At 36.2% G+C, this 20,351-nt stretch overlaps 1 protein-coding gene across 1 annotated transcript in view; it reads left to right on the top strand.

Annotated features, from left to right (window-relative positions):
• Positions 1 to 20,351, top strand: part of DNTT (DNA nucleotidylexotransferase) — an 87,570-nt gene that overhangs the window by 59,130 nt on the left and 8,089 nt on the right. The window contains exons 9-10 of the mRNA XM_050337910.1: positions 4,611 to 4,874; positions 6,302 to 6,385. Coding sequence (XP_050193867.1) covers positions 4,611 to 4,874; positions 6,302 to 6,385 — 348 coding nt within the window. The remainder of the gene's footprint in view (positions 1 to 4,610; positions 4,875 to 6,301; positions 6,386 to 20,351) is intronic.

Genomic DNA, 20,351 nt, shown 5'->3' with positions numbered 1-20,351 from the left:
GCTTACTTATTTTAATGTGTTAGTGGTCTGATTTAAACTCTAGAATTGACCTTTAGAATAGACGTGATCAGGAAGGGGAAGGCTTGCTGTCCCATTAAAGAGGATGGTGAGGAGCAAGTTATGAGCCTCATTTTTTTCTATTGCTGGAAACAGATTTTTGGAAACAGTCTTCACAGGACAGCAACACGTTCATTATTGAGTGACAGCTGGATTTTTGCAGCAGCAAAACCTGTTTCTAAGGCAAGACACAGAAATGGTTAAGAGGCCAGAGCAAAGAACTTTTTGTTTTCAGATGAAAGGATGCATAAGGATGCAGAGCTTCCATGTGAACACATATTATCTTACCTTCCTTCTTCATGCATTAGGAATTTTTTTATTTTGTTCTTGCTCAGCCTCAGCAGAAGCTGAGGAAATTCTTACCTAAAATAGACTTTTGCAAGATGATTAGAGCCCTGGACGTGAGAGAACTTGGCTTCAATTGCTCTAGGTGGAATATATAGGGCTGAATCTGAATATCCTGCTTGTGAGGTTATTACATAAAGTAGTCAGAAGTGTTCCATCTCCTGCTGTGTTTTAAGTGAAGATCTGGGTAATAGTGGTGTTCTTAAGTCCTCATCTGTCTGTCTGTTTCTTTCTTGCTCAGCAGTGCAAATGCTTATGGCATAGAGAGGTAAAAACCTTCTCTCATGGGCTCCAGTGCTGATCTGTCCATTGCTCTCAAAACCAGGCTCCTCTGGACATGCTCAGAAATAGACCACACTCCTGCACAGAGAACTTCAAGATAAAAAAGGGACCAAGGCAGCTGTGTGGTTATGCAGCAACTGCAAAATTTTGTGTTGCTAATTAAGCCTTTCATGCCATTTTCTAGTGACTCCTCACCCTAACAGGCCTGACTACTCCCAGGCATCAGTTCTTCAGCTGTTCCACTTTATAGAATTCCATCTGTCTCAACTAGGTAGAGGTTTTTCTTAATTAGGATGCTACATCCTATCTTGGATTAGATATAGGCATTTCACTGGAAAAAAAACCCCAACAACCCAGTTTCGCCTTATTAAACCATCTCAGAAGGAATTTAGAGCAAGAACATATATAAATTTCAGAAGAACATACTGGATTACATTTTCAGGTGATATAAAATTATCCCACTTACCAACAATTATGAGTAACGACAGCATGTAACTTTAAAAGTGGAAGAGGATTTCATTTAACTAAAAATTACGGAGAATTCTCATGACTTTATGTGGATTGATTTTTCAGCAATGGATTTAATATTTTTCCAAAAAGTCATACTTTTCCTCAGCTTGATCATGGATTTACTCCAATATCAATGCTATTGATGTGCCAGCACTCAGCATACTTATGTAAAAGTGCATAGTCATTCTAAAAATGGAAAATTGTTGTGGGTATTAACATAATTGCCCTAAAAAATACATTTGGTTTTTATGGTGTTGTAAATTTGAGAAATTAAGATGCCCACATTTTAAAAGTAGATTGTGTAAACAAGGTCTAGAGCACTTTATGGTGTATAGATCAAGCCAAAATTTGCAAAGAACTGCAGATTTCCTGACACAGAATAATGAGAAGGCTCCCTTTCTGCAGCTAGCAGAGGCCAGAACTTCACACAGTCTTCATAACTGACTGCCCCTTTGGGAAATACTTTTTCAAAATGTACAGAAGTGCCATTTCAGCATAATTTGGAGTGCTGGTGATGTTCAGAGCCTAATCAAATTAGGTTAATTGGAAACACTATTCCAATGGATATAACCTAGGCTTTGGCTCCTATTTATAGGCGATACCCTGACTTTGAATCAGGTTTCAATTGCCTGTTGAATTCAGCACTTATGTAATTGTTGCCTCATTGCATTTGTTTTAAGTCGAGGTAGATATTTACAGAGAGATACTACTCTCTTGATCTTTCTCTCAACTTTAGAAATTACCCAGACAACAAACTATGAAAAAACAGTACAGAATAATACAGAGAGAGGTAGTCATAAAATATCTTTATAGTCACACTTGTTAATCATGGCCACCTGCAAATACTTAAAATGTGTTCAAGCAGAAGACATTGTCAGCAAGGTGAAACAGCAGTAGGAAGGTTCTCATTCTGAGTTGTAATTTTTTTCATGATTGCTTGATGTAAAAATCTCATAGACCACAAGGAATGTTACCTTTCAATTCCTAAATATGAAAACAGGATGAGAAACAAAACATTTCAAATTTACCCTGTTTTCATTTACAACTGCGTATTCATATAATGAGTAGAAAGCTGGAAAAAATTACTCTGAAAAAGCTTAGAAGACATCATCTATAACATGATAATACAACTAAGTGTTAGAATTAAGATACTGATAAAGAAGCAGAGGATATAATATATAAGTAGAAGTTAAACATGAGTGTCTTAAAAAAACTGATTGTTTTATGCCAAGGTAATACACAATACCATTTCCTCAAGAGCTTGCAGGCTGAAAGTCCAAGTATGGGGTACTGGTGGCCATGTGTGACTGTCCCCAGAACTCACTGAGACAAAAAAACTCCATAGCTGCTTTTGCACTTGTCCATGAGGAGAGATACCACTGCACATAGTAATATCTTGATGGATTTCCCAAGTGATCGGAAACAAAAATCCTACTAAGGCTTCCCACCTACAGTAGGAATTCCATTCCTTTTGTAATCCATCTAAAGATGAACTTTAATTCCTGATTCCTTGCACCAGAATTGTGGAGATTTCAACTTCATGTAAACAAAGAGTACACAAAGACTGATACAGGCTGTAGCAAGTGTATAAAACTGGTAATCTGAGCACAGTCTACAAACACCATACAGGTACTTGAAATGTACCTATTTGGAACTACAAAATAAGACTTTGCCAAAACTCAATCTAGTTAAGCTTCTGTCGAGGGAAATAAATTATTTAGATTCATTCTGGGATATGTTAAGTAATACCCCAAATCTCAAAGAGCAAAAGAAAAATTAAATGAAAGTAAAGAAAATACTGATTAAGTAGCTAGAAGATTTTTATAGCAAATGGGAAGACTGACAGTGCTTAATCAAAGCTTTAAGTCCTCAATTAATGGTCAGTGATCAGTGAGATTGAAATAATTTTTATTAACATTAAAAGCAACAAAATAAACCTGAAGGCAGGCATAGTTTCATCAAAAAAGAATTAGATAAGAAGCATTAACATTCAACAGCTGTTTTGAGCCTGTATTTGGAAATTGCAAGCATCAGTTGCCTTGTGACATTGGGGTAAAATTAAGAAAAAATTGCTGTTTTAGAGATGGATGTAAGAGAGCACCTGCTAGAAATAAGCATTTTCAACTCAGCAGACTTGGAAACTAATAATCCAAGAGAAGGAGCTACATAAAGGGTTTTCTCATATCGGTTTATCATAAATCCTCATAATCAGGAAAAATCCCAAAGTGAAAGAATGTCAATTCAAATCAAATAGTCATCATTAAAGAGGTAGCCCAGTGACCCCCAAAAGAGCTTGTAACAGATTTCCAGTAAAATAATATGATCGTTAATTTGAAACTATCATCAACAAAAACCTGGAGACTGAAAATGTAATAATACCTGTCAGTGTCTCTTCATGGAAATCATATCTTGTTAAGTGTTTTTGTTATGCTTTTTTTTGGTCAGAATTATAGGTCTGAGAGATGATGTAATTTTATTGCTGTAAAGTATTCTCTGAGGCATTTAACGTATTATCCTGTAAAGTTACCACACTTGCACTATATAAAAGAAATAATCAAAATCTGGTGTTTAATATCGATGTATTCTTCCAAAAAATCAGTTCATTGTTACTTGTGAGCATAAGAAGTCTGATCTGGAGACCATTGTAATGAACCACTGACAGCCATCAAATAAAACCACAGTTCAATATTGCAATTAAAAAGAAAAACAACACACCAAACCAATATGATTCTTTACTACATATTAAGGGATGTGTTAATTACAAGTCAGGAGGCATTCTTGACCATGTTTTCTGATGGTGAGACTAATGTAAGAGTTTCTAGTCCAGAGGAAGGAGAATGTGTAAACGTTTGAGGAATTTCAAAGCAGAAGCAAAAAAATTGGTCAAAGGACCAAAGGGATGTGCACTCCCTTCAAGGAAAAGACACGGTCAGGGCCCTTGCATCTCTCGAAAGGCTCCAGACCTTGTCACAAGGAGACCTCATGCAACAGATACAGTCCAAATGCTCAGTTTGGAATCTGTCAGAAAGACTGTACGCTGGACTAATTGGTTTTTCCAGATGCCTGCCATATGGGAATACATCAATCCTTACTCAGAAATTTCTGTTGACATAGCTACAAAAGGCAAAGGACAAAAGGGTGGCGGGTAAGAATTGCAAATACTGTCTCCTTAGTACAGGGTAGGGTATCACTACTGTCGGATTTCTCCCAGTGCAGATTTCCTTCGAATGATTGGCTAATATTTTTTCAGAAGCTGCTACTGTTTCATGTCTCTGCTTAGCCCAGATTTGGCATGGTACAGTTTTATGTTTACTGAAATTACATTTTGCATGAATTTTTGAGACAAATGTCTAGAAATTCTGCAATGACGATAAAACCAGACCAGCAATACGATGTGAGCCATGTCTTTTCTTTAGGGTTTACTCCTATATTGTGATATCATTGAATCAACATTCGTAGAAGAACAACTACCAAGCAGAAAGATTGATGCCATGGATAATTTTCAGAAGTGTTTTGCAATTTTAAAATTATATCAGCCAGGAGTAGACAACAGCAGTTACAACACGTCAAAAAAATCGGATATGGCAGAAGTCAAAGACTGGAAGGCAATCCGTGTGGATCTGGTCATAACCCCCTTTGAGCAATATGCGTATGCTCTGTTAGGTTGGACAGGCTCCAGGGTAAGTAACCACTACAGCCTAAGTTTTCCTAGCATTGATAACCTATTTTTGTTGCTGCAGGACTATTCAGAGTTCATGGATTTTTAAAAAATGTTCCTGATCTCCACACATCACATTTCATATTGTCATCAACCCCTGATCATGGGTTGGGAGCTGATGAATTAATCACTGACATTTATGGATGTCTCTCTAAGGGAGTTAACACCTATTTTCCTTGAAGCTTAGTGTTTAGGTTCATGGACTGGAGAGCTAGATTCTTAGTCACTCGTGTTGTCTTTTTGCATCATACTTCTGTTAACACACAATTTAAATGGTTATTGAGTAGAGAGATGATTTGGAAAGTGTCATAGAATTTTACAGGAAATTAAACATTTGAGGAATAGATGTTCTGAATTGGAACTTAATTTGGTTTGTAGGAAATTGAAAGCAATTTGACATCTTTCTTTTTGGATTAGATAAAATGTTTTTGTTTCCACTGCATTTTAATTGACTGTTTTAAATTGTAAACAGCTGGAAAAATTTTAAATTTACACATTAGTTTTGAACTAGAATATTTTGATTTATGTTTTAATAAGTTAATAACACTTGAAATGACAGCTATTTTCACAATAGACACTGTAGTCAGTTGGCATAATATAAAATAGTACACTATTTTCAAAATAAAAAATTCTATCTAAATGCAAACTCAAACCTCAAATGATTAATCTCTCTCCAGACAAAATTATTTTTTTAATCTGTTCTATATGCTTGCCTTCTGATGTTCATTTTCTTAGGGAGTGATTACATGGTACAGTGGAGAGCTCCTGAGCCTGCTCTGAATGATCTTTTTGATGTGCTGGAAGCAGTACAGGTGCACTGCCACTCTGTTCTACCCAGGTTAATTGGAAGCAGGATGGTTTAGACCAGGCAAAATGTTGAAATTGATGTGTTCTCCTGCTGAGTTACTTCAGTCACTTTTCTTTCTGAGATAACAAAATGTATTTATTTGGACCTTGGATTAAGTTCTGCAGACTTTGGGGTCCTTTTTTGTCCTGGAAGTGTTTGACTACTTAACAGCCTTTTTCTCAACTCTGTAGGTGGGTGTTTATACTAAAAACGCACAGTGTGAGGCCCTTTGGATGAGTGGGCAATGACTTCATCTTTCTCTGCCTCACTGAACTCCTACTCCCTGTTGAGCTAATTCACCTCCAGTCTGTGGGAGCCCATCACAGGCTTACTTTCTCATAGTGTGCCCAACTAACCAACTGAAGTGATGGACCCTATCAAAACATTGTCCTTTCAGATGATTAGTTTTATCAGTCTGCAGTCCTTTAATAGAGGTAATTTTTACATGTTCATTTATTATATGATTTGGTGTCAGGACTCTTATACAAAGGATAATGATTTTGGTTTCTCAGAGTGGCTGATGTTTGCTATATCTTCTCCAGGAATTTGGACGAGATTTGCGAAGATATGCTAGTCATGAAAGGAAGATGATATTGGATAACCATGGGTTATATGACAGGAAAAAGGTACTGTTTATTCTCAGAAATAAAGCTATTGTGGTTTTATTTCTGAGTCTGTATTTCCTGTTTATTTTTGATATTCAAGTATATAGAATATTTTAGCTTGATTATCTATTTGTGGTAAAACACTCCCACCTTCACAAGATTTGGTTGCACTGACAGAGCCTGATTAAATCTGAATGAGAAAGTCTGGAAGTGTTTTTTTGCCACTGATGAGGTAATTTCTGAAACTTAATGAGAAATGTACATTAGACAATGGTGATTGGAAAGAACTGTGCAGCCTTCACAACACTGAGGATAATTAATCTATAAGTATTTTAAAACATACTGTCCCATTTCAGCAGGAAATATTCCTGTGCCTCAGGAGCAATTTCAACCAGTATTGTGCTAATATTTCAAAGGAAGAGGGGATATTGATAGGTACAGGCTGAGCTAGAAGTCTTGAGGAAGTTTTTACAGGGTATAACACTAAGCAGAGATCAGGTATCATTCTGCTTTTAAAGCCCTGCATCCAGAAGTCTCTGTAGAATTCTGTTTAGTCAGGCTTGCCAGTCTAGGTAGTATTTGGTATAATTTCTGGTATAAATGCTCTTGGCTGCAGTGATACTGATCTCTGCATTTATCTGGCTTAATGTCTGTATTTGTATTAGTGTCTGTGTCAGGCCATTTAAATAATAAGCAAAAATCAATATTGAAGATGTTTATTGATGTCATTATAGGGGAAGGCAAAAGTACCATGTCAAGATTTTACATTAACCTTTCCTATATATTCCTCATAGAATGGAGACTGCTTTTAGCATCCCCACTTACATGCAGTATTGTCTCATTGCTTGTTTGTGGAGATCTAAACCATCACTCCTTTTCAGGTGTCTCCATATGTGCCTTCAGGTTGAAATGTTACAGCATCCTCATTTCATGTAGAAATCTGGGGAAATTATCAGGCTAATTATCCATTTAGTCAGATATCCTGTCTCCAACAATTGTCAATACGAGATGCTTCAGAAGCAAACATAAAATCGCATAATTGATAAATATGCTATCAAATGTCCAAGGGGAACCTTTCTTCATGAACTCAAGAATGATGTCAATTTATTTCTGCCTGTCTTATATATTTTGAAAGCATTCAAAACATAAATAAACTCTTTGTCCTTATGACAGATGTTAGTATCTGCAAGTATTATGTGCTCTGTTAAATATCTTTTGGGGTGTAACAGAAAACTGCACTAGGGAAACCCAGAGAATTTTAGAAATGCCAGTGTTATTTTTTTTGTGTGCAGCAAAATTTTTCAGCTTGGTGTATGAGTATGTATCATATCTGCTACTTTTACCTGGAGCCCTGAGGCATTCAGAGATGCAAAATGGACACTGTTCATTCATTAACAGCATCAATCAGTATTGTGTGTTTCTTTATTGTCTTTAGGCTTTATATGTGGCATACCATTCAAATCCTTCTGGAAAGAAAATGGGAGTTTCCATGTGTATTTCACTGGACTAGCCAGGATGTTTCACAGCTAAATGATGAGTTTATCTTCACAATGTCCTCTGGGAAGAAAGATGCTCTGGTCTTCCTAAATTTCCATGTAAAGAAAATTCATCTAAATTTCATCTAAAGAACTGAGGCATAGAAAGATTTAAGGCCCAAGAAATCCACTGATTTCAAGGACCCCCTGTTTGCAGCGCCTGACCTAAAATTTCTCGTGTAGTATCTGCCTTGTGACTTTGAAAAATACAAAGAAATATGTGTTTCCATGTCATGTTTCCCAAAACCATCAGCTCTAGCCATAGCTCAGTCTCCAGACCTTCTACACATCTAAGTCTCACCTTACACTTCCTCAGTTCCTCAGTGCACTGCAACTTAAAAAATTTTCCTTATTCCTTATTATAACACAAGAGTTCTTGACAAGGGCAAGATAAAAAGCCGAACAGGCAAAATCCCAAGACTCAAACTAAATCAAACCCCCAAAAACCAGATCGAACCTTCAGGGCAAATTTCATGTATCTTGGCCATAAAATCCTTAATCTAGGATTTCTGTATATCAGATGAAGTATTTGAATAGCTCAGTTGTCCCATTCTGGGAGGGACTCTGCTTTCAAATGTCTATCTGTCATCATACACACACACACACACACACAATATCTAAGTCTACCATTTCTCATTTAATCCCACACACAGCCAGTTTACTTCCACATTTTATTTTTTTGCTGTAAACCACAGATGCAATAGAGATTTCAAAACAAGAAGTCATGTTAATCTGTTGACATAGCAGAATGCTGTTCTCGTTTCTGCTGCAGTCTCAGAAATAGCTAAATTGCATTAGCTGAAATTTTCCACAAAGGAAGTTCCACATGTGCAATATGCAGAATTTCAGACCAGGCAGCACTTGAAGTTATAATCTGCTTAACACAGGGTCTTTTATCAAGTAGTGTCATTCTAACAAGAGGCAAGGAGACAGCTTCCCAGCAAGTAGTCTAATATTTATGATATAATGTGTTAAATTAATTTTTAAAATTATTTTTAACTTTCTGATTTTGTATTAAGTTATTCCCACAAATGACATTTTGAATAAGAAAGCCTTCCCCACTCCCATTCAGTGTGTAATATAGTCAGAAATGTGCAGATTACAGCTATGGTGTCTGTAACTGTGAAATTTGAGATGATGATGCATATTGGAAGAGGAAAAGTTTGCAGTAAGTTGTGTGGCTTCCAAGGTCAATTCATTTTTAGCATCAGTATGTTAGTAAGCTTAAAATAAGTGATAAAAATAATTAGCAATTTTACACAAGGGAACATAAGCTGAAATTGTGGAATGTTTAGGGTTGGTTTTGGGTTTTTTTAATATGTAATCATGAAGAGTAGAGAATCTACTTTATGCTAATTCTAGTGCTTTTCATTGAAAATTAAAATACTAAAACCATGGATATTTTATCTGTACCATCTTTTAAAATTTGATTGGAACATGACCATATGTATCTCATAAGGACATTTCTCTTTGTGACAGGAAATCTTCCTTTCTCAAAGCTAAAAACAATCAGGAAGCAGTTATCCCTTGTGCAAGCTGCTCGAGATCCCTCAATACAATCTTAATTAAGGTTAATCAGGCACCATAGGTAAAAATTGAATCACATCTTTTCCATATTTCTCTCCTTGTATGCTGAAGAGAGGTTACCTTGTGTCACCTGCTCTGTCCAGGCAGACAAACTTTCGCACACGACTCTCTAACTGTCTCTGGGCTATTGACTGGGATATAATTCAGGAGCTGGGCCAAATCCTTTCTGCTTCATTCTTCTTTTATTAGTCTATGTGTGTGTACAGCAAAAGGGATAGAAAGGTCAGGGAGAGTCAAACTAATTCTTGATCCTGATGAAGACCAAATCCTTTCCTTGAAAATACTTGCCTGTCATAGTTTAAACTTTTGCAAGCTGGTATAAAAGATAATAAACCATGCTATAGCAAATGTACTTTGTTGGGGATTTTTTTGGATGGAATGTAACAGTGCTTGTAAGAGAATGTCATTCGTTATAAAAGAAAACAGTTTACTGATTTGTTCTACATTTCAATATATAATTCAGTATACTTTATCCTTCTGTATTAATATTTATCAGCCCTTTTGGCACTGAAGCTTTCACTGGCCCAGTGCCTGAAATGTGATGTGTGTCAGAGAATTCCAGATGCCAGCATTCAAAGGGGCTTGCATCAGGAGAGAGTCCTGGTTACTTTAATGTATTTCCAAAGGGATTCTGACAGGAATAGGGAGCATTAACACAACAGTTAGGAATCAATTACATAGCTTTGCAGAGGGGAACAAAAGGAACAGATATTTTCTCCTGGGACTCATTACAAAGTTACACTGTGAAATTATTCCTCAGCCTTGATTTATTTTTTTCTTTCTAGTGTGGCTCTTTTTCATATATTTGTTGGTTTTGGAAGACAGTGTGCAATTATCAAACTAATGATTTTTTTCAGTTCTGTAGTAAAAAAGGGCATTTTGTAGATCTTCCTTTGGTAGGAAAATTATGGCCAAAAATTGTAAAATTTACCACCAATTATTTGTCAGCCTCTCTTACATAAAAAGATGAGTGGATGTCCAAACCTGTGTCTCCTTAGAATGGTGTACTAAAGCTGTGGAAATCAGCACTTGTATATACCAACCTGAAGTATGTAGTTTCTGTGATTTACATCAGCTGGAGGTCAAACCTTACTATGATCCCCACTCTTATAGAATGGAGTTTGTTGATCAGTCATGAGGAAGAAAGAGAAATTGTGTGTTCCCCGTGTCTTATAATATCATTGCTGTTACAAGTGGCATGACACTTTTATGAACAGGCCAATAAAATTCTCATTGTGAATCTTTCCTGGTTCATGAATGAACAATATGCTCTCTAAGTCAAGTGGAAGTGCTTCTGGAAAAAAGAATTTAATTTTTCTGTGCAAACTATAATTCAAGTCAGCTGAACAGTAGCTTCTTCCTCAGAAAAATTAAGGTCCTTAAACTGGAAACAACGGCATCACTGGTTGTGTTGACAGTCCTCCATGTTGGCTTTGTGGTCAATTATCCCTCAAGCCTCTATAAAGAATTTTTGTTTACAATGCGCACTGATTGTGTCTAGACCTCATCAGGAGCTAATAAAAGTGCAAGTGCTGATCTCATTTTTTATGTAATGTGTCCATCAGTTCCCTGTCTGAACTGCAGTTTTCACTGTGCATATACACAGTTTGCCACATACTGAGATTTGAAGGGCATTTTCTTTGATTATGCTCTATGATTAAAAGTTTGTGGTGTTTAGGGCAGTCGTTAGCAAGTTTTGACAATATCTTGACAGGTTTTAAACTGAGTGAAATCTTGAGAGGAGAGAGATCTAGTGGATATAACTAAAGAAGATACAGCTCTAAATGCTGATTTATTTTTAAATATCTGTCTTTATTCTGAGTGACTGTCATCTGTTTACAAAAGAATGCAAGAAATGTGTGATTTACTTTTGCTAAATGTTTTATTACCTTTAAAGTGATTTTTAGAGTGGCTGGTAAACCACAGACTGTCTTTTCTTAAAGGAGCTGTCATTGAAGTATGAATACATCTCCCCTCTCACAGTATCAGCCATCCAGAATAGGATTCAGGAACTACAAAGGTTATTGGTTGCTCCTTTACCAACTCTAGTGCTGTTAGCTAGAGGTATCTTTGTCACACAGAAGGGCACTGCAGGAAGTATCTGAAGCTGGACTCTATGATACTGGATTTTTGCACTGTTTGTCAAGAGGATGGGTAAGACTTTATGGGGAATTACTGTTCTCCCATGAAATGGCTCTCAGACTGAGGTGTGTGCTTTTCTTCAATAAGAAAGAATATTACTTAAAGAAAAACTTCCTTCTTCCCCAGAATATGAAATGCTACAGTCCAGTTAGCTTTTAAATTTAGCATCATCTTTAATTTTGAAGTGTGCTGCATCATAAATATAACATCTTATTTTCTGTCTGTATTCCTCATGCTTTTACTTCATCTCTATGATTAATCTCATCCAAGTCTTCATTTCTTCTTAATTTGACAATATTTCGTTCAGTTTTGAAACTCAAATGCTGTTGCCTACTTCCTCCTTGGTAGTATCAATATCACTTCAAAACTCAGGGAATGTCTGTTAAAAAAGGGTGGGTGCATCTTAGTGGTGTAAAATGTTGAAGGAGCAGGCTGGAATGTGATGTTTTATCCATTAGGTTCTTCAGGGTTGTGCTCTCTCCAGGCTCTGAACCTGGAAATGTCTCAAGGGTACAGCCAAATCACTCTGATACTTAAGTGTAAAATTTTGCACATACTGCTGGTGTTTTGGCTCCACAGAGAAAACAATCAAGAAGAGCTGTTAATATGTGTGGAAGGCACGTTAACATGTGCAGCCTGGAAGTAATGTCTGGAGGCCAGCCACCCTACTCACACCTTTTTGTACTCTGCAGTGGGTTCCCCTTTGCTTAGTACATTTGTCTTTTCTTGAACCACTTTGCAACTGGGTGTTGTGTCAGGCTGCTAAACTGACAAGATTACAGTACCACTTCAGACATGTGACATCAGAGGGCATATTGAAACAACTTTCAGGCTTTCATGTTCTCTGTTCTCTGAATGATTTCTGATCTCTCTTTTAATCCTAATTTGGCTTGTCAAAAGGCAACACAAGAAGGGATTTTGACATTTGGCATGAAGTGATGACTGTGTGAGCTTAAGAGAGCATACACATTGTTGTGATATGGCCTAAGGAGGAAGGATGGTCCAGAAGTTTAACTACTAGCTTGCAACTTTGTCACAGTGTAGCCAAATTTTCTCTGTAGTTTTAAACAGGTCATTTAGTGTTCCTTGATCTCATTTCCCAACAGTAAAACCTGATTCCCATGATAGAAAGATGCAATAAGAATAAATAATTGACCATTGCAGCATAAACTAGTTCAGTTTAATGAAAGATTTTGATCACTCAACATTTTACCTTTCCCAATAACTTGGAGAAGGAACAAATGTTTAATGAACAATTTCAATTATTCAAAATTTGCTTGTTCTCTTAATCAGAGGGAAAGTCAAAATGTTGACGCTTTCTGCAAAAGGATTTGCTCTCTGAATCTCAGCTTTGGAAACAATCCACAGATCAGAGTGTTTCAAACATCCAAAGCTCAGACAGCTCTTTGGGCTGCAAGCTCTGAGGCACTCACTTGGCTGGCTGCTCCAGGCTCATGGAGCCAATAAACTCTGGGGATCCAGGCTCTGAAGTATTTAAAATGACTTATTTGAACTCAGGCTCTCAGTAGCCTGTCAAGCAAGTTATTGAGAAGATGTGCAAGCTGGCAGGAGTTCAAATAGACTTAGATTTTTTTCAAGTGCCTGGTAAACTAGATGCTATTGGACTGTGGGGTTTTTTTCACTGCAGTAGTTTTATAATTACATCATTTTTAAGGCACATCCAGGTTTAGGTGAGTAGGAAGATTCCAACAAACTGAAATTCATTAGTGTTTTATTGATTAAATCTGTTCAAAAGGTAATGGGATAATATGTTTGTGTGACTATGCATGTGTTAAGTAGAATCACTGTTCCCTACAACTGTTTTTCTCTAGGAATCCTGTGAACTTGCATTCTAGTGGTTCTCAGCCAGCAAAATCTGTATATCATATTTCTCAGTAGAGCTTGCTGTGAGGATACCCCAAACTTAACTACAGAAGATGCTTCTGAAAGGCCTAATCTTCTCTGCAAAACCCAGCCCTACCACTTACACCACGGATAAATCTGACTTTTTAAAACGCAGGAGTTATCAACCTTTTTTACTACTGCTTCCTAACTAAACTGCCTTATCTGAATTAGTTAAAATTAGTACCATTTCCAAATACTTCAGAACCTCTATGAAAATAAACTACTTTTTTGGTCATTGTTTTTACATTTTGGTAATGATTTGGTAACTATTCCTCAGAGCTACAGTAAAGAAGAAGGTTTAAAACTTCCTCACTTCGTAGAGTTTCAAGTGCAGTGGGATTTGCTATTTCTCTTTCCTTTCATTCAGAGTATAATTTTTTCTTGATACCATTTGCTGTTCAGCAGTTACCGAGAGCCAGCTTTGCATAAAATAGGAACTGTGTTAATTTTTCCAGAGGTTCTGAGTGATATATTTCCTTAAATTGTTGTCTTTTGAGGATGCAAGTTAACCTGAATGAGCCGTGGGGTTTGGGGGGCTGGATACATTGAGTCATTTCAGGTATTTTTCTCAATTTCTGTTTTGTGGCCGAAGATTTCTAGAGTTGGCAAACGGAACAGCTTCATGACTAGATCGTGACCATGTAGAAAGTGTCTCTCCCCCTCACCTTGGAGATCCTCAAACTTGTTATGGGTTCTGAGGATGGAGTTTGTCTTGTAAATTCTGATTTTTATCTTATATAAACCCATATATTTCCACAATATTCCAAAAATCACTTTTAAGTCCAATTATTATTTTATGTAGTTTGTGGCAGCAGAATGAAATGATGTAAATAATTAGCATTGTTTTTTTTGCAAAAGAATAGGTGGGTTTCCTAGGGTATAATAGATTAATTGAATTATTAGCATATGAATGTTATTGCAGTGAATTGTTGGTTGATGTTTTTTTGTAAGAAAAGGGTCATGAGCTCAGTGTTGTTTTGAAGAGTCACTGGAGCAGAAAGCAGTTATTAATTTCATGCCCTATGTAAATTTAGGATGGAAAATAGCTCACTAAATGTTTTCTACTGGAGAAATATTGGAAAAAATATGACATTATACAGATGACTGATTGATGATTGATGACAATTTTGCATTTAAAAAAACTTTGTGTGAATTTGAATGACATTAATTGTTATTTAGTTGTTGAATAACAAGACAGGTGGTTTATATAACTGATCTGAATAACAAAATCACAAGGGGCACCAAAAACTTTGTAATGGGACCCAGATTTGCAAGCTATTAAGTGCTGTGCAGTTACGCTGAATATAGAAAGATTCTGTGATCCCAACTCTTTTAAGAGAATATTTACTTTTTTCCTGAGAATATTTACTTTTCTTCCTGAAACCATTATAAGCATGAAAGGGGTAATTTATCCTCAGATTTCTTCCACACTGTGAAGCTCACATGCATTCAATAGTCATCATCAGTACTGCACAGTCTTTTACCACTTGCCTGAAGAATGAATTCCTATTTAGGAAAAACCTAACTAACTTTTCAGAGAGCTTGTCCAGTCTGCCTTTGCATATATCTCTAAAGCCAAATTACAGTGGTGATTACAGTCTCAGTAAGTTACTATTTTATGACTGTAATGCTCTGGTGAGCTGGCTTCAGAGTGTCTGTAAGCATGCTGAGCTCTGCTACTGCCCATCTTTTGCCATAGTAGCTTCTTCCCAGACAACCACAGTGTTTGCAGGAGGTAGCTCATCCAGCCATGCCTGGCAGCATACTTGAGCTTCTGGCATCCCTCATGATATTCAGTTTTTTTCTCTGGCTGAGTCTAAGTCTGTGTTGTGGCTTTTACAGTTACATGCCAGTGGCTTTTACTGTGAAACATGGCTTACCCGACAGTGACCATGTTGGTGCGAAAAGTTATGTTCATACGTCCATGTGGTGGCTTGGCTTAGAGGATGGAAATAGCTCTGAGGAAGCCAGACTAAATGCAGATGGCTGGGCAGTTCTCTGGACTTTCCAGAACTTTCCAGATAAAAAGCCAGCTTTGTTTTCCAAGCAGGGATTCTTTTCTTTCACTACCCAATACAATAATTCTCAAAAACACGTGTCACCAGAAAGAAGAGCAGTATGTTATTCTATAACCTCGTTTTATTACATAAAGTTTTGTAATATTCATGTTTAACCACTTATTCAATAGTTATTGTTTCTAAGTTGGTTTGTGTCATCTAAGAACATTTACTCCACACTATCTTTCATTGAAAAAAGATGCTTGCAAAAGTACTTGCAGTTAGAGAGACATTTTTTATGATTCTTTAAAAGCTGGATGTTACAGTCTTATTTTGTCAGATGCTGCTCTAAAATTATGAAGTTATAATGGTGATATAATCAGCCTTGGGAACATCTTGATGAATTAAACATGCTGCAGCTGCAGAGTTTGCTTTAGCTGTCTGCAACAATGTCTAGATTAAAGCTACAGTAAACATAAAGATCCAGAGTTTATAATATTGATTTCCAATGTGCTCTCTACAACTACCTGAGAGTATGTTATAGCAAGGTGAGGGTTGGCCTCTTCTCCCAGGCAAATAGCGATGAGTCGAAAAGACACAGTCTTAAGCTGCTCCTGGAGAAGTTTAGGTTGGACATTAGGAAGAAATTCTTCACCAGAAGTGTGCTTAGATGTTGGACTGGGCTACCCAGGGTGTTGGTGGGGTTACTGCCCCTGGAGGTGTTTAAGACAAGACTGGACATGGCACTTGCTGCTTTGGTCTAGTTGACATGGTGATGTCGGTTATAGCTTGGACTCAGTGATCTCATAGGTCTTTTCCAACCTAATTGATTCTGTGGTTACTATAATTAAAAACTGAGTCACTGTAAACAGTTGCACATACTTTCACATATATTCCTTTTCCTCTCTCTTAGGAAAGTGGATATTGCATATGTGATTTGGGTGATTTGTTATTTTTGCACCTGGTCTATTTTTAAAAATTAAGAATCAAAATAATCTACTTTCTTCCTTGAATTAAAAGATCGTGAAATTATTAAATTAAATTTAAAAATTATTAAGCATTTTCTTCAAAACTGTGCTTCTCCTCAGTGTTCTCTTAGCATTTTAAATGTTTCACATACAGCATATGATTGTTTTTACAAAATGTGCACGTTATTCATAGATATATATATATTTAGCTACCTTTAATATCTTTATAATAGCAAGCTGTATAAGTAACACAGAGATAAATGTACCTAATTGTTGTTTCCTTTGCTTAGTGTGTTTTTTGAGCAGTTCAATAAAACCTTTATTGCTAATGAAAAGAGCTCTCTCAAAATGCCCTGAGCATTTCGACTATACTTTTTTAATAATTTTAATTTCTAGAGCAGTACAGAACAAACAATTTTCAATTGTTTTAATTAAATGATTCAGTGTGCTGAGGTAAGCTCTCAAATGTGGGGCAGGTAACATAGTCTCATATTTTCTGTTAAAAGAAAAACAAAGTAAATTGAGAAGAAGCTAGGTAGAGAGGAAGCTGGGAAAGGAAAGAGCCAAGGGCCAGAGAGGAAAAAGGCACATGGAGTGGGAGTCAGAATGGGAAGTCAGTGGCGGATGTACAGATTAGATAAGGATGTGCAGAGTGGCTGGAAAAAGCTATGAGGAGTGGAAAGGATGTATTTAATTAGCAGCTGCCTTGTGGAAAGGAATCTGGGTTGGTTGAAGAAACTGAAAAGGAGCATGAAAAAAGAATGACAGGGAAGAGATATCAATGGAAGTTTGATGGACTGAAAAATAAATTAAATTCATCAGGCTAATGCTCTAAGCTGGCAACAAGAAATGAGTAAACTTTCAGTTGCCCCAAATAACTGAGTTAACTCTGAATATGGCATGAGTGGAGCCTGGAGTTAACATCAGAAATCAGAGGGGAGAGATCAACAACTTTGTGTAGGGAAGTAGTGAAGACAGGGAGTTAGAACAGATACAAATTATAAAAGCTCATTTTCCCAAGACTGATTGATCCCACACTGGCCTGCAACTCAGGATTGTGTCAGTGCTGTCAGCAAATATTTGTTAGCCCTGTAGCACAATATATTTCCTGCCTAGTGAACAAAGCTTAAGAATCTTACAGGATTTGAAGTAACCAGTATTTCTTTGAAGAAAAAGAAGTCTCTATGCATATACATAGGAAAATTGAATTAAGGTTAAAATTCAATCAACTACATTCTGGGATGTTTTAGATTGCACGTCTTTGATTTTGCAATCTCAATAATGTTCTTCTGAAGTGTTTTGTTTATAATAATCCCATAGGAATTACTCTCAACTGAGTTTCATAAAAACCAGAATTCTGCATTTTTCTTGTTTCAAGGCAAAATACAATAAACCAACTTAACAGTATTTGACAAGCTAAAGATGCTGTAAATAACATAGACTTAGAATAAAACATGAGTATAGCTACAGTGAAAAAGGAAATAATCCCTGTGAATATTTTTGAGGACTTTGTGATAGTGCAGAGATTGTCAGAGAAATGCAAGGGGCAATAAATTTTTGTTCTGGTTTTGTTTATAACAGTGTGCTATTTAATATGCTAACATTTTTATCTGGGTTGTCAGATAGGAAGTTCCAAGTTTCTTTTCACTTTATGTGCCCCAAGCTGAAAACATATTATTGTAGTCTGGATGGGAATGTATTATACTCTTTATTTACTGTGGAATGTTTTTAATTATTAAAATAGTAATTGGAGATTGGATGCTTAACAGTGTACTGTTTTCTAACAAAGTAACCACATATCTGCCATTTTAAACACAGAATACTTCCTTTTTATGTACAGTTTGGTTTTGTTTACAAATTAAATTTTAGCAAGTAGAAAAAGTGCTTGTTCTGTTAAATCAACAGATAATGTCTTTTAATATTTAATTTTTTGAAGTGCTAGTGCTTCAGCACTGGTCTTTTTCTTTCTCCATCAAAACTACTTGGAATAAGTAGATTGCAGGAAGAAAACATGAAGATATTTTGTTATAATATGTAATGAAATAGTTACTAGGAAAAGTGCCTAGAATATCCTAATATTAGCCTGATTATTTTATTTGATTAATTTATTATTTACTGTTCAGAAATTTAAGATCAATAAACCTATAATTAGAGTTCGAGAAAAATTTAAGAAAAACATTCTAGTCTGGTATTTCTGATTAAAAGGACATGTCCAGTGGTAAAATGAAATGAGAATTTATGATTCTGGCTCATATTACCTTGAAAAATTATTCATGCCCAGAATTATTAGAATAAATTCCACTGCATTATTTTGCATCAGTACCATTACACATGATTTTGCCTGAGGGTATCGAGTCAATGGATAATGCTCGTAATACTGCTTTTTCAATCATGGTTTGTTATAATGTCATTTCAAAGAGTAATTTTTTTCTCTCTTGATTTATTTATCATCTTATTTGTAGCTGGATTAGGAACAGATTAGTTTTTATTTTTAAGCAGACATGGTGATGTGAATACTACTACAGAAAATACCAGTTAAACACAAAATTACATTTGGAGATAATATATTGTCAGAGGGACTTCAGGTTATTTGCTACTGAAAACTGTTACAATACTATCAAATGGAAAATGCACAGTGTCTATGTAGTGTTGTGGAATATTATTATTGAACTTGATGGCATACTTCACATTTCTAGTGCAATTAGTACTTCAGCATTTATGTTCTATAATTATTCCTACAATAAAATTGTTTGTGCTGTTGATAGTCTCATTCATAAACGTAGCACAAATATTTAGTAAAATGTCTAATTACAAGCAAAGCAAAAATCACCATCAGCCAGTCTTGAAACCAAACCTCTGAAAAAAACAAATGAAGAAGATTGGGGAAAACAAGGAAGGAAGAACACCTGAAAGTTGTTAGTGATATTGTTTAGGAAAGTACTGGAAAACAGGTGCTCACATATTATAGCAATCCACAAAATGTAAAAGCTGTGTGTTGAAGGTAATGAAGGTAATAATGAAGGTAAATACTGATGGGTAATTACTACGAAGTTCCTTAGGGCTTGATTCTAACCGGTTTTTTTTAATCAAGCAATGTCTCATGCTGAGAATGTTCTCTGACTGACTAGTGATAGAATGAGGCGCTGTGCCTCTCAGGCTGGATAGCAGCACGAATATGGAGGACCATGGAGAAGTTTCATTTTTCCATGGTACTTTCTGGCAGCATTCACACTACCCAAGATAATAACTGAATACAATTATTTGAAAGCTCTTACATAATTATCTGGAAATTGCTTTACTTAGCTTCTTTTATCCCTTCTATTCCCTTCCCTCCTTCTCCATAAAATAATTTTTGCTCACTATGAAAGTTACTGATTACAGTGATTCTTGTTAGCACTTTGTCTACGCTAATGAGTCAGCTAGAGATTTCAGAGAAGTGGCCACTATTTATGGATTGGTGTTATGTTGTATTCCCACACTTTCATTGTAGATTGAAGGCTCTCAACCTTGTATCACTCAGTGCACTGCAGGAATTTATGGGTCTTCCATAAAGCTTTCTCTGCAGCTGCTTTACAAAATTCTGGGTCTGTAATGGGTGTAAAATTGCAAAGCTATTTGATACACTGAAGCTCAGAGCAGATTTATGTTTTCCACCAAAGATGTACAACATTCATTCTTGTGAAGTTAACAGCAGCATAGTGGAGGAGGAAGAGAAAGTAGCTGGCTTCCTGATCAGTGTTTGCAAAACATATTTTCATCTTGGTCATTACAAGTCAATAAGGAAGGAAATGGAGCTGGTTGCAATGTTGAAGGTAGGCTGGAAGGCACAACATGACAGATGGAAATCCTGATG

This window comes from Myiozetetes cayanensis, unplaced genomic scaffold (assembly GCF_022539395.1).
Source record: "Myiozetetes cayanensis isolate MyiCay16 unplaced genomic scaffold, myiCay2020 scf10, whole genome shotgun sequence".
In the NCBI taxonomy this organism is placed as follows: Eukaryota; Metazoa; Chordata; class Aves; order Passeriformes; family Tyrannidae; genus Myiozetetes; species Myiozetetes cayanensis.
The sequence above is the reverse complement of the archived record's forward strand: the minus strand, read 5'-3'. Positions and strand labels throughout refer to the sequence as shown.